Genomic DNA, 14,819 nt, shown 5'->3' on the forward strand with positions numbered 1-14,819 from the left:
CCCACTGAGTCCACACCAATCAGCGATCACCCCGTACACTAACACTATCCTACACACTAGGAACAATTTACAATTTTTACTGAAGCCAATTAACTTACAAATCTGTACCTCTTTGGAGTGTGGGATGAAACCGGAGTACCCGGAGAAAACCCACGCGGTCACAGGGAGAACATACAAACTCCGTACCGACAGCACCGGTAGTCGGAATCGAACCCGGGTCTCTGGCACTATAAGGCAGCAACTCTACTGCTGAGCCACCATTCTGCCCATTATCATTATTTTCTTTAAAAACTTTCAAAATTGATCTTTAATCGGAATATAAAATAAAACACTAAACAAATTCCATGCAATAAATCCTCATACGTTATCATTGTCTATTCATTCGATGGTGCAACAGTGAGCAGTGTTTGCCCCGGTCTTTAAACATAAATCTCCAGCTCACGGCTTCACTGTTCACCAGCATTTCCCACGGAGTTTGGACACTCATCCCTCCGCCGTTTTCAAGTCCCCGTCACCCCCACTGCTGACAAGACAGACGTTCCAGATGGCGGCTCCAGCAATCTCACCGGCAGTCTTTCACCTGTCTAATTCCATTCAACTCCTTACCCTCTCTCCTCCTATTCCACACAGAGTGCATTCTCTACACTCCGCAACTACACTCAGCCCTTTCTGCACACACACACAGCTCAGCTCCTCATTCACTCAACTGCTCATGTGCTCTGTCTGAAGACCGGTTTGATCGCTAGAAAGATAGTCCATGGAAACAGGCCCTTCGAACCCAAAGGGCCAGTTTCCATCTCTCTCTCTCTCTCCCCCCTGCTCTCTCTCTCTCTCCCTCCCCCATCGCACACTTTCTCTCTCCCTCTCCGCATCTCTTTTCCTCTCATTGCTCTCTCCATTCTCTCTCCCCCCTTATATTATCTCTCCCTGATTCTCCCTCTCTCTCCCCCTCATCTCTCTCTCCCCCTATCTCCCTCTCTCCCCATCTCTCCCTCTCCCCATCTCACTCTCTCCCCCCCCCCCTCTCTCTCTCTCCCCCTCTCTCTCTCTCTCTCTCTCTCTCTCTCCCCCCCCTCTCTCTCTCTCCCTCCTCTCTCTCTCTCTCTCCTCCCACTCTCTCCCCCCATCCCCATAGGGCCTGTTTCCATGCTCAATTACTATTTACAACCATCCAAAACTTTGTCATGCTTCGTAATGTTCTATAGCTCGTGGTGATTTAATTCCTGAAGTATAGCCATTGTTGTAATGAAAGTTCTTCCCACAATCAGCAGTGAATTTACTGGCCTTCATTGTGTATGCAGGAACAAAGTCATCCAAACTTCTGACATTAAGCAATTGCTGTTTAACAAACACCAATCACAGTATTACCAGAAAAAAAATAATTACAGAATGGAAACAGGCTCCACGGCCCAACTTGTCAATGCTGTTCAAGATGCCCCATCTACAATAGTCCCACCTGCCTGCCTGCGTTTGGCCCATATCTTTCCAAACCTTTCCTATACATGTAAAGGTCCAAATGTCATTTAAATGTTGTTATAGACCTGCCTTGGGTGGGAGATTGCAACCTTCATGTGGTCCACCCTGTTTCGACTAAATCAATCATCCCAATGTGCACAAACAAATAAATCAAATAGAACAAGATGGCCTACAACTTTAGGCTGTGAACGCCATACACTAGAAGAAGCAGTACCTGCCTCAACTACCTCCTTTGTGGCTTGTTCCATACACCCACCACCCTCTGTGTGAAAATGTTTCAGGATCCTATTAAATCTTTCCCCTCACACCTTAAACCTGTGTCCCCTGGTTCATGATTCCCCTCCCCCAGGAGAAAAAGGCTCTGTGTATTCACCCTCATCTTGAGCTTAGTTTAGTTTAGAGATACATCATGGAAATAGAATTGAGTCCACTCTGATCAACGATCATTGCATACCATAGTTCCATCCTATACATTGGGGCCAATTTATCCCAATTTACAGAAGCCAATTAACCTACAACTTGCGTGTCTTTGGAGTGTGGGAAGAAACCGGAGCACCCAGAGGAAACACACATGGTCACAGGGAGCAGGGACAAAGTCCGTAGTGGCAGCACCCATAGTCAGGATTGAACCCGGGTTTCTGGCGCTGTGAGGCTGTAATTCTACTGCCGTGCCAACCTCATGATTTTATACACATCTATAAGATCACCTCTTCTCCGTGGATTGTCACCTTGTCGTGGTGGAGAAGCTTATGTGGTCCTGAGATCCTGAGAGCGATGCCGTCTGGAGCTACGCTCCTGGTAGGGCCACCCATGGCGGTAAGGTCGAGGGGGGAGGACTAACAAAGAGCAATTCAACCAAGACCTCAAAGATAGACCAGGCAGAGGACGATGGCTGACCTTAGTGGAGCGTCACAACGGCTGGGAAGGCGGATGAAGGCTGCGGCAGAAAAGGGTCTCCGGTCGTCTTGGACTCCATGCCACTGGATCCTGACCCAGATCCGTCACGGACCGTGGGGTGGCTGTCTGTGCACCAGTCTCCCCACATTAAACAAAGTCACGCATGGGCGTCCTCCAATTCTGGAGACACCCATAGTCAAGGGGGGTGGGGGCCTAAGAAGATAAGATGATTGTATACATGTCTATAAGATCACCCTCATGATTTTATACACCTCTGTAAGATCATGTCCTCAGCCTCCGATTAGCTGTATTTAGAAGCCTCTTGTGCATAATTGCAGGTGAAGAGATGGAGACTTTGGAGACGGAGTCTTTTAGTTGTCATTACCAACAAAGATTGTGATTGCTGAATTGTTCAGCTCTGTGCTACATTCGGTTGTATGGTACACAAAGCATATTATTCTACCACAGCCAGACGTGTGGTTGGAAACATCCCTTCCTTGCCTGCTACAACCTGCCCTGCTCAAATGAGGCTTGGAATGGATTGCAGCAACATTTTTAAATAATCCCCACGTATCATAAAACTGCTGCAACGTTGCGTGAAATTATTATCACAAAGACAGCAAACATCTTCTGCCTCCTGAAATTAAGATATTTTTCATTGCAACAACCTCTCACTAGTATAACATTGAAAATCTTGACTATTATAAAATAAATGTTAAAGGTTTTTCGAGCAGCAAGGTTTAGGAATGCAAATACATAGAATTACACATCAGGGAAACAGACCCCTGGGCACAACTTGTTGTTGCAGACAAAGTTGTCCCATCTATACTAGTCCCACCTGCCCTCTAAACTTTCCTATCTTTTAATGTATTTTAAATGTTGTTATAGTTACTGCCTCAACTCTCTGGACCTCTGGCACTGTGAGGCAGCAACTCTACCTCCTCTGAGAGTTTTTTTCCCCATGTGTGAAATAATTGCCCCTCAGGTTCCTATTCAATCTCTCCCCTCTCTGCTTAAATATCCGGCTCTTGATTCCCCTACCATGGGTAAAAGACTGGGTACATTCACCCTATCTATTCCACTCATGATTTTATACACCTCAGTAAGATCACCCACCATCCTCCTGAGCGGCAAGGGATGAAGTCCAAGCCTGTCCAACCTCTCCCTGTAGCCTAGTCCCTCTGATTCTGGCAACATCCTCGTAAGTTTACTCTGCACCCTATCAATCCTTCCCACAGCAAGGGGACCAAAACTGAACACAAGTGTGGTCTCCAAGTGTGGTCTCACCAACATTTTGCACAACTTTCTGCCACAAAGATGTGGGATTAGTACAAATTGCCTTGAAGCTTAAGGGTGGCACAGTGACACAGTGGTAGAGTTGCTGCTTCACAGCACCATAGATCTGGGTTCAATCCTGACTTCGAGTTTGCACGTTCTCCCTGTGGGTTTTCTCCGGGTGCTCCAGTTTCAATAGACAATAGACAACAGGTGCAGGAGTAGGCCACTTTTTGTCCCTTTGAGCCAGCACCGCCATTCAATGTGATCATGGCTGATCATCCCCAATCAGTACCCCGTTCCTGCCTTCTCCCCATATCCCCTAACTCTACTATCTTTAAGAGCCCTATCTAGCTCTCTCTTGAAAGTATCCAGTGAACCAGGCAGAGAATTCCACAGACTAACAACTCTCTGCGTGAAAAAGTATTTCCTCATCTCCGTTCTAAATGGCTTACCCCTTATTCTTAAACTGTGGCCCCTGGTTCTGGACTCCCCCAACATTAGGAACATGTTTCCTGCCTCTAGCATGTCCAAACCCTTAATAATCTTGTAGGATTATTCCTTTCAATAAGATCCTACATTTCCTCACACATTCCAACAATATGCCGATTTGTAGGTTAATTGGCTTCTGTAAATTGTCCCTAGTGTGTAGGCTAGAACAAGTGTATGGGGTGATCGTTGGTTGGCAGGACTTAGTGGGCCGAAGGGCCTGTTTCCATGCTGCATCTCTAAAAACAAAATTTAAAAAACTATGCCCTCTAGTATTTGATATTTTCACCCTGGGAAAAAGGTTCTGACTGTCTACCCTATCTCTGCCTCTTATAATTTGACATTCTTCTATCAGGCCTCCCCTCCTTTCCAACATTACAGAGTAAACAATCCAAGTCTGTTCAACCTCTCCCTATACCCAACATCCTCGAATCCAGGCAACATTTTGGTGATCTTATTCCTGATCTTTGTGCCCTTCCTATCACTTCCTAAAGCAGGAACATTTTCTCTTTGCCTCCTCTGCACCGTCTCCAAAGCCTCCCCATCCTTCCTGTAATGGGGCCACCAGAACTGCACACAATACTCCAAATGCAGCCCGATCTGTCGTAGAGCTGAAAGTTGTAGTCACGGTGAGAATACTCAATGGACTCACTGTACAGCAGAAACAGCCACTTGTTTAGGAAGGAACTACAGCTGCTGGTATACACCGCGGATAGACACAAAATGCTGGAGTAACTCAGCGGGACAGACAGCATCTCTGGAGAGAAGGAATGGACGATGTTTCGGGTCGAGACCCTTCTTCAGAGTCTCAACCCGAAACATCACCCATTCCATCTCTACAGAAATGCTGCCTGTCCCGCTGAGTTACTCCAGCATTTTGTGTCTCTCATTGGCCTGCTCTTGCAGAGGGCAGGAAGAGTCACTCACCACTATCCTCGATGGAGAAATGAAAGATGTCACTTGTTGCGTTGACTCCTTCCTTCAGTATGTAGCAGATCTTCATGTCATTGACATCCCCTGAAACATCAAAGAGAAGTTATTGTTATAAAACCACATTACCATCCATCAATTAATTAGTGGATTGAGATACAAGTCATTGTTATTATTTTTAACCATTCATTTTCTCCAGGTAGGTCTAATTAAACTTTTTGTTTCTTTTCGATTAATGACTTCAATTTGAATATTCTGATGTTTTCTAAACCACAAAGAGATGTAGAGCCCCGTAGCTTTGAATGGAGACAAAGCCTCATCCTGCACTTCATTTAACGTTCTAATGTACACAAGCGACTTGCCAGAGATTAATATCTAACAAAGCGAGGAAGCAGGGCAGACACGAGTTTCATCAGGTGCCAAGGTATAACAGCAATCAGGCAAGGCTGCAGTACATCAAACATTCGGAACATCAGAGAGCTGCCGTGGAGAAAACACAGCAATGTTTTGGGTGTAGAATGTTGCCAAGTGTACCCGACAATCCATTATCTCCAGATTTACCCCAAGTCTGCAGAAGGTAACAAAGGTTCAGCTGGATTAGTTTTGTTTTTGTTGTTGCTTAGTTTAGCCATCCAAAGTGTACAGATACAGGATAAAGGGAATAATCTTTAGTGCAAGATAAAGTCTAGTAAAGTCTGATTAAAGATAGTCCAAAGGTCTCCAAATGAGGTAGATGGGAGGTCAGAACTGTTCCCTCATTGTTCATAGGATTCTTCAGTTGCCTGATAACAGCTGGGAAGAAATTGTCCCTGAATATGGAAGTAGGCAAAAATGCTGGAGAGGAGACCCTTCTTCAGACAGAATATGGAGGTGTGCATTTACACACTGGTGGTGATGCCAAGACAGATGCAGATTGGAAGTGGGCAGGAGCTGGTGACAATCCTCGACATTTCACCCCTCCTCACCTCTCCTTATCTGGCACCCCTTTGTCTCCTTTACACCTTCAGCCTTTGACATTACTCCACCCATTTGCCATTGCCATTTGCCAATGCATTTTGTTGTCTCTGTACTGTACACTGACAATGACAATTAAAATTGAATCTGAATCTGAATCTGAATCACCTCCTCACCAATCGCATGCCAGAAACAAGGAAATGCAGATGCTAGTTTACAAAGTCCTGAAGTAACTCAGCGGGTCGGGCAGCATCTCAGGAGAACATGGATGGGTGACGTTTCAGGTTGAGTCCAAAGAAGAGTCTCGGCCCGAAACAACAGTGCCCATATTCTCCAGAGATGCTGCCTGATCCGCTGAGTTACTCCAGCACTTTGTGTCTTTCTTTAAATCCCTTGTCAGGTTTGGTTCCACCACCACTTCTCTTTTCCAGCTTTCTCCCCCACTACTCCATCAGTCTGAAGAAGGGTCCCAACCCAAAACGTCATCTGTCATTTCCCTCCACAGATGCTGCCTGACCAGCTGAGTTCCTCCAGCACTTTGTGTTTTGTTTCTGCTTGGTCACTCTAAGTAACTCCATTAGCCATTCCTCTGTCACCCCCCCGACACAGCTGACCGAGATCCTGCAGTCATTCTTACACATCTGCATTTCTTTCTTACACATAGTTTCAACGTCCTCCTGATTAATTTTACTGTTTGTATGCCTCGTTGTCACCTTCCCCTCAGCCAACAATGAACAATTCATAGACACAAAAAGCTGGAGCAACTCAGCGGGCCAGGCAGCATCGCTGGAGAGCGGGAATGGGTGATATTTCATCAGACTGGTTAGGGATTAGGGAAACGAGAGATACAGGCGGTGTTGTGGAGAGATAAAGAACAATGAATGAAAGATATGCAAACATGTAATGATGATAAAGGAAACAGGCCATTGTTATACATTTCCTTGATCATCTTCTACAATGACATGTCCTGTTCTGCTAGTACCTTTTCTGATCTTACCTTGAGTGAATCTGGAGATGCTGCCATTGCCTTTGGCCACGTGGATCAGGTATCCGTGTTGAGGGCCTTCCATCACCTTGTACTTGAGTAGGGTATCCACACTGTCTCGGTCCTGGGCCCGCAGAGCCTTGCTGGTGATGGTGAAGCCCAGGTGCCCGGTGGACAGGCCGCGGAGAGTTGGAGCTCCTCTGTTGACCACGACCTGTGGGACCCCGTTGTCCACGGCCACTGTGCGGATCCACATGGTCTGCGGCCGCCGGGTCTCGAACACCGTGTCGGGGAAGACGTAGAAGCCGCTGTGGGTGCCGTCGGTGACGGTGAAGGAGAAGCTGTCCTCGGGGAACTCGGCGCCGTCGTGCTTGTAGCTGATGAGGTTCTCGTTGAGGTCCTGCTTGGTGAAGGAGGTGACGGACGCCGTGAGGTTGAAGAGCAGGCGGCCGTGGACCGGCAGCTGGGTGACGGTGAAGAGCAGCGAGCCGTCCGGGGTGTCCCTGTCCTCCACCGTCAGCTCGAACGGGGTGATGAGCTTCACCTCCCCCTCGTTCACCACCAGTTGGTGCACGACCAGCACGGGCTTCTTGTTGTCCACGTCGCTGATGGAGATGCGGAAGGTGCGGAACACGGGGTTGCGGCCGTCGGTCACCTCGAATTCAAAGCTGTCCATCTTCACCTCGTCGTCCGCGGTGTGGATGTAGTAGACCTTGTTCCCGGCCAGCTGCAGTTGGCTGAAGGTGGAGACGGGAACCCCAGGCAGGTCGCTACACTCCAGGTGGCCCCGGACAGGGGCTCGGGTAATGCTGAAGACCAAGTGCTCGTCCGGGCTGTTGAGGTCCGTGGTGCTGAGAAGATCGGTGGTGAGAGTTACCCGCCCCCCCTCCTTCAGAGACACCCCTTTGCTCACCACGTCCGGGAAGATCATGTCCACGCCCCCAATGGTGACATAGAAGTAGCGGTCAATGAGTGGGTTGATCCCGTCGGTCACATCAAACTTGATCAGGTCCCGCATGCCCTCGTGGCCCGTGTGAGTGTACTGGATCGCACCGTGGTCCACGTCGTCCTGGGTGAAGTTCATACCTCCCGTGATGTTGGCCAGTCCTCCAGAAGGCAGCAGGCGCTGCAGCAGCCCTTGGCTTGGTCCATACCGGATGATGTACACCAGAGACTTGTCCTCCGAGTCCAGGTCGGTGGCCCTCAGGATGTTATTGGTGATGGTTTTGCTCTCGCCGATCTCAATCTCCAGGCCGTCGTTGATGGTCATCCTCGGGGTCTCGTCGTCCAGAGGGATGACCATGATGACCACGGACTTGTCCACGCTGTGGGTGCCGTCGCTCAGCCGCACGTCGAAGCTGTCCTCCGTGGTCTCCGAGTCGTCGTGCTCGTACACGATGCTGGACCCCCCAGTGATCTGGCCCAGGGTGAAGCTGTCCATGTACACGGTGCCCGTGGCCATCTGGTTGACGATCCTGCCGTGCTTCGGTGGCCTCACCACGGTGAAGGTCAACTCGTCGGCCGGGACATCCGCGTCGGCGGCGTTGAGGATGGGGGTGTCTATCACCAAACTCATCCCTTCCATCACCACGAACTCGCGCATGAAGATCGCCGGCTTCTCGTCGTTGGCCGGGATGATCAGGATGGGGAAGAAGTGCTTGTGCGAGAAGTTGATGCCGTCCGAGCAGCGGAACGTGAAGCGATCCTCCACTGGCTCCACGGTCCTGTGGATGCTTTGCACGTAGTTAATGTGGCCGAGGCGGATCTCCTTCAGAGAGAAGGCAGTGACCGCCGTCCCCGTCCGCGACGTCTCCGAACCAGGAGCCGGCGAGATGTTCTCCACGTAGCCCGAGTTGGGTTGGACGATGATGGTGCAGAGGATATCGTCGCCGGGACTATCCACATCTTCAGCCCGGAGATTTTCCGTCGTCACTGAGTTCTTCTCGCCTTCGACCACCGTGAAGAGTTGACCGACCACCACACTGGGCGCTTGGCTGTCCACGGGTAGGATGGTCACCTGCACACGGACGCCCTGGACTTTATTCCCCCCAATGTCCCACTCGTCCGACATGTCGGTGAGGGTCAGGTTGAAGGAGTCTTCCTTCCTCTGCAGTCCCACCTCGCCGCCGGTGTGCGAGTACAGGACCAGCCCGTTGATGATGTCCCGTTGCGTGAATCTCTCCGCGGGGACTCCGTTCACCAGGACCTCCCCGAGTCTCGGCGACTCGTCCACGATGAAAGTCAACCGGAGGTCGTCGGTGTCCCGGTCTGTGCCCTGGATGACGTTGGTGGTGATCTCGGTCACCCCGTTCTCCAACACGTCGAGGTGGAAGCCAATGGTGCCCGCGGCCAACATGATGGTGGGCACCTCGTCGTCCACCGGGCGTACCGTCACTCGCACCTTGATGGTCACCGTGTGGACTCCATCGCTCACGTCCACCTTCAAGGAATCCCCGGTCGACTCGTGGCCATCGTGGACGTAGGCGATCTTCCCGGTCGCGATGTCGTTCAAGTTGAAGGCCTCCCCTTCGTTGACGGCCACGCCAGCGTACTGCAGTTGCCCGTGTCCCGGGGGCTGAGCCAGCGTGAAGGTGATCCGAGGTCCGTCTGTGTCGGCGTCGGTGGCGTCCAGCTCGGCGCTGGTGATCAGGTAGGTGTCCCTCTCCAGCACGGTGAAGCCGGTGTTGGTGATCTGGGGCGGCTTGTTGTCCACGGGCTGTAGGAAGATGGTGCAGGTGCCCCGGGCCACGTTTCCAGCCGTGTCCTCCACACTGAAGTCGAACTGGACCACATGAGGCGTGATGCCCAGTTCCACGTCCGGGGGTTGGTAGGCCACCTTGTGGTGGTTGACCTGCGCTTGGGTGAACTCATTCACCAGGGTGCCGGGGCTCTCGGTCAGCACGATGTTGCCCATGGCCACCGGGTTGTTCTCATCCGTGTCGGTGGGAGGGCTGGTCACCGTGTACCTCAGCTCCCGGTCCTCCGAGTCCACGTCCGTGAAGCGCAGGAACTTCCTACTGAAGTAGGTCAGGCGGTATTCCTCCACCACCATCTGTAGGGTGGCCGCTGGGTGCATCTGTGGTGGGACATCATCTACTGGTTGGATCTTGACGATGAAGGATTGCTGGCCCGACTGGTTGGGGGGGTCGTTGTCGTCCTGGACTCGGAAGACTATCTGGTCCATGACGGTGGAGGTGGTGTGGTGCCCGACGTGGCGGTAGAAGAGCCTCCCGTCCAGGATGTCCTGCTGGTGCCACTCTTGGACCACCTTCTCGTAAGCCTCGTGTCCCTGGATCGAGGTCCATGTGGACGGGTCGAGCGGCCTTTCGCTCTGCCTCAGGACCATGTGGCCCAGTTGGGAGATTGGAGGTTCCACCACGAACAGGAGGGTAGAGTCCTCGGAGTCCACGTCGGTGGCGCTGAGGGCCAGAGGGGATACGGGTACGGTGCGGCGTTCGGGTAGGGCCAGGCCGGTGTTGGCGTTGAGGACCGGCGCCTCGTCGTCTGTGGGGACCACGGTGACGGGGCAGAGGAACTCGACTCGGTGGAGGCCGTCGCTCATGGCCAGGACCACGTTGTCGCTGAAGGTCTCGCTGCCGTCGTGTTGGTAGATGACGGCGCCGGCCCGCAGCTCGGCCGGGGTGAAGAAGGTCCTGGGCGCGCCCAGCACCGCCAGGCCGCCGTGCCTCAACCCGTCCACCACCGTCACCTGCACCTCGTCCAGGTTGTCCTCGTCGCTGAGCCACAGGCCGCTGAGAGGCCGCGACTGGCCCTCGTACAACACCAGCCCCGCGTTCCTGCTCACCACCGGCGCCAACGTGTTCATGGGTTTCACCACCACCATGAAGGCGAACGGCTCGGACACCGCTCCCTCCGTGTCCACCACCTGCATCTCCAGCTGGAAGATCCTCTCTTGGTCTGAGTCGTCGGCCGGGGGCCGGTAGGCGATCTTCAACTCCTCCACGTCCCGCTGGCGGAAGGAAGAGATGGGCAGGTTCTGGTCGTCGGTGCTGACAATGCACATGTCGTGGTGGCCCACGGGCGAGGTGATGTTGAAGATGAGGTCTCCCGGGTCCGACTCGGTGTCCTCGGCGGCCAACATGTCCGGGGTGATGGCGGTCAGGACGAACTGGTCCACCTGCATCATCATCATGCTGAGGAAACTGGGCCGGGGCGCCGTGTTCTCCATCCCCTCGCGGATGCGCACCGCAATCTGGAAATACTCCTGCTTCAACACGTTGCCCTCCACGTCCAAGATCTCGGCCACCATGGGGATGTAGTCGCGGTTGGGCGAGCGGCCGCGGGCCGTGTGTTGGTATCGGATCTCGGCGGCGTCCAGCTGGTCGCACGGCAGGTTCTGGGAGTCGTGGTGGGACCACAGCAGCCGCCCGTAGCGCGGCAGACCCCCGGACCCCGGGAGTGGGGTCAGCCGACAGCGCTGCGAGTTGGGCTGGTAGGTCAACTCCAACAGCTTGGAGTCCAGCGCCTTGCTGGTGCCCAGCAGCCTCTCCACGGCCAAGGGCATGTTCCTGGTGACGATCTCCAGTTGGGTGAAGGCCACGTCTACCTGTAGAGTGAAGGGGAGCACCAGCGTTTCGGTCTGAGTGTCGTACCTCAGTTGCAGCTGCACCCGGTCGCTGGAGGGACTCCTCGACCCGAAGTGAGAGTATCTCACCTCCTCCCTGCCGAACTCGCACGGGAACTTCTTGGGCGTCAGTTGCCCCGGCCTCTGGGACAAGGGGTCGTTGTCCAGCACGGTGATGGTGCACCGGTCTCCCGGCTCAACCTGGATGACCAGGTCTTGCACCGGGTCGAGGTCCGCCGACCTGCCGAAGGGAACCCGGACCCCGTTGTTGGCTAGGACGATGGACTCCTCGGTGGCTCCCGTCCCGAACCCATAGTAAAGCGCCAGGCTGTCCAAATCCTCTTGGCCCCTTGTCACACCGATGGCAGTCAGGGCCAGCAGCAAACTCGCCAGCACTGCACGTAAACTCGCCCCGGCGGCCATTCGGGCCAGCCTGTGTGGACTATCCCCTTCTCTCGCCGAGCCAGCAAATCCTGTTCTCCAGTGTTTCTGCAGCGCTCTCCGTCTCTCTCTCTCTCTCACACTCTCTTTCTATCTATCTCTCTGCAGTGAATCCACCCAGCAGGTTGCAACGCAGAGGGCGGCAGCAAGGTGCAGGGCTGCCGTGTGTTTATTCCTCCCCCCGTGTTGTACTTCCCTCTGCGGCCGGCCACCACGGACACACAAGCAGCGTCTGTCTGTATGCCAGTCCCTCGGCCCCCTCCCTCCGGCTTTAAGAGAGGCGGCGAGCCGGGCGGCGGGCGGACGGAAGCGCCGCCTTGCTTCCTGCACGAATCCAGCATCAATCAGCCGCGTCCTCTCCTCCCCTCCCTTCCCCTCCCCATGGCCAGGTAAGCTGCCAGTCACGCCGCGTCAGCCGCCCGAAGATCCCCGCAGCCCCGGACCAGACCCCCTCCCCTCCCCTCCCCTACCCTCCACACCACCGTGACTGCACAGGGTGAAGAAAGAGAGGCGCAGATAGATACCCCCGGCTGCCATTCAATGCAGAAACAACCCAGCAACACATTCATAGCGAGAAAACTTATAAAAACTTTTGTAGAGTTTCAATAAAGTTTATTTCTGACCTTAAACAACTATTACGAGGACCACCACTGGACTCTGTTACACATACTGTGATGCTTTAAGAGTTTTGCACGCTTTCCACTCTATCATTGTTTTTTATTACGAATAAAGTTTATTGCATTTACAGAACTTTTACTGCGTACTATTGGACATAGAAACAGCCTAGGAATATATTAACAGCTCGAGCTGCATGAAAAGTTTTGCACGCTGTTTGCTCTCCCCCATATACAGCATATTATTAGGAATAACAAGGTGGTTTTAAAATCTATTACTGGGACCACCCCGAGGGATTGTGTTCAATGCTCACACACACACCCCGGGAATGCATTTAGTTAAATCCTGCGCGGATTTTGTTCTCTCTATTATTTTATTGCGAATACAAGTTTATTACATTAGAAACAAATGTTTCCCTGTGCATATGATACGTACAGATAGATACACGAGGAATGCATTAACAGCTAGGTGTGTATTAAGAGTTTCGAACGCTTTTCGTCCTATCTATATAAAGCTTATCTTTGACATTTAAAACAAAACTATATTACTGGGACTACCACTGGATACTATTGAAAGCGGAGATACTCTTGGAATGCATTAAGTCGTGCGAGTTTTTTTTGTCTCTAGGAGACACAAGGAATTGCAGATAACGGTATAATATTTTTTTCTCGAATCTTTTTTGACATTTTAAAGAATAGTGTGCACTATTAAATGCAGAGAGACTGTAGAACTGGGTTAAGAGTATTACACGGTTTTTGTTTCTATCCAGTTGGGTGGCGTGGTGGCGCCGCGGTGGAGTTGCTGTCTTACAGCGCCGGAGTCATGGGTTCGATCCTGACTACGGGTGTAACGAGATTGTAGTCATGTAGGGAGTTTGTACGTTTGTGTACCTTCACACTCCAAAGCAGTACAGGGTTGTAAGTTAATTGGCTTGGTATAAATGAAAATTGTGTGTATAGGATAGTGTTAATGTGCAGGGATCGCTGGTCGGGCGTGGACTAGGTGGGCCGAAGGGCCTGTTTCCGCGCTGTATCTCCAATCTGAAGATATTTTGATTAAGAATTACCTTTATTTATGAACTTTTAAAAAGCTACTACTGAGTACTATTGGACGTAGAGGTATTGGGTAGAGAACACTGGAAATGTATTAAGACTTTTTTAGTATATATATATATATATACTATATATATAGGAATAAAACATATTTTTAAATATTTATAAAGAGCTACCACTGGGCTACATTAAATATTTGAAATGACTTGCACCGGTTATGTTTTCCAAATATATACTGTATGTATTTAATGAGGAATTACGCATATTTTTGAAATTAAAAAAAACGTAGAGGCACACTAGACTCATTTATTAAGTTTTGCATTGAACACAAAGGGTACTCAGCGGGTCAGGCAGCATCTGTGGAGAACATGGATAGGGGCCGTTTCATGTCGGGACCCTTCTTCAATTTTGCCTTGTAAAATACCACGAATAACCTTTATTTTTCAATTGAAAACAATTTAGCAGGGCGATCTGAACGAGATGGAAAGCAGAGGAGACGTTGGTGGTCGAGATAGCGGGGTATAAACGTGTTCTGAGCAAGGCTAACGTGAGCAGCATGCAGGTCCAGATCCGAAGCGCCACCTGTCACGCTCTCCAGAGATGTTGCCTGGCCCGCTGAGTTACTCCAACACTCTGTGTCCCATTTTCTTCTGCAGTTGTATAGGGCTCTGGTGAGACCACATCTGGGGTGTTGCGTACAGTTTTGGTCTCCTAATTTAAGGAAGGACATCCTTGTGATTGAGGCAGTGCATCGTAGGTTCACAAGATTGATCCCTGGGATGGCGGGATTGTCATATGAGGGAAGATTGAAAAGACTGGGCTTGTATTCACTGGAGTTTAGAAGGTTGAGGGGAGATCTTATAGAAACATATAAAATTATAAAAGGACTGGACAAGCTAGATGCAGGAAAAATGTTCCCAATGTTGGGTGACAGTCTTAGAATAAAGGGGAGGCCATTAAAGACTGAGGTGATAAAAAAACTTGTTCACCCAGAGAGTTGTGAATTTGTGGAATTCCCTGCCACAGAGGGCAGTGGAGGCCAAATCACTGGATGGATTTAAGAGAGAGTTAGATAGAGCTCTAGGGGCTAGTGGAATCAAGGGATATGGGGAGAAGTCAG

General features: G+C 51.2%; 1 protein-coding gene across 2 annotated transcripts in view; it reads right to left on the bottom strand.

The window, feature by feature from the left end:
- LOC129698375 (FRAS1-related extracellular matrix protein 2-like) overlaps window positions 1-12,362 on the bottom strand; it is a 125,074-nt gene extending 112,712 nt beyond the window's left edge. For both annotated transcript variants that reach the window (XR_008723668.1, XM_055637491.1), the window contains exons 1-2: window positions 7,019-12,362; window positions 5,065-5,154 (exon numbers count right to left, since the gene is read on the bottom strand). Coding sequence is in view for 1 of the 2 variants with exons in the window: in XM_055637491.1 (XP_055493466.1) it covers window positions 5,065-5,154; window positions 7,019-12,014 (5,086 nt within the window). In the remaining variant the exon portion in view is untranslated. The remainder of the gene's footprint in view (window positions 1-5,064; window positions 5,155-7,018) is intronic.
- Window positions 12,363-14,819: the final 2,457 nt, after the last annotated feature.

Source organism: Leucoraja erinacea, chromosome 6, assembly GCF_028641065.1.
Source record: "Leucoraja erinacea ecotype New England chromosome 6, Leri_hhj_1, whole genome shotgun sequence".
Taxonomy (NCBI): domain Eukaryota; kingdom Metazoa; phylum Chordata; class Chondrichthyes; order Rajiformes; family Rajidae; genus Leucoraja; species Leucoraja erinaceus.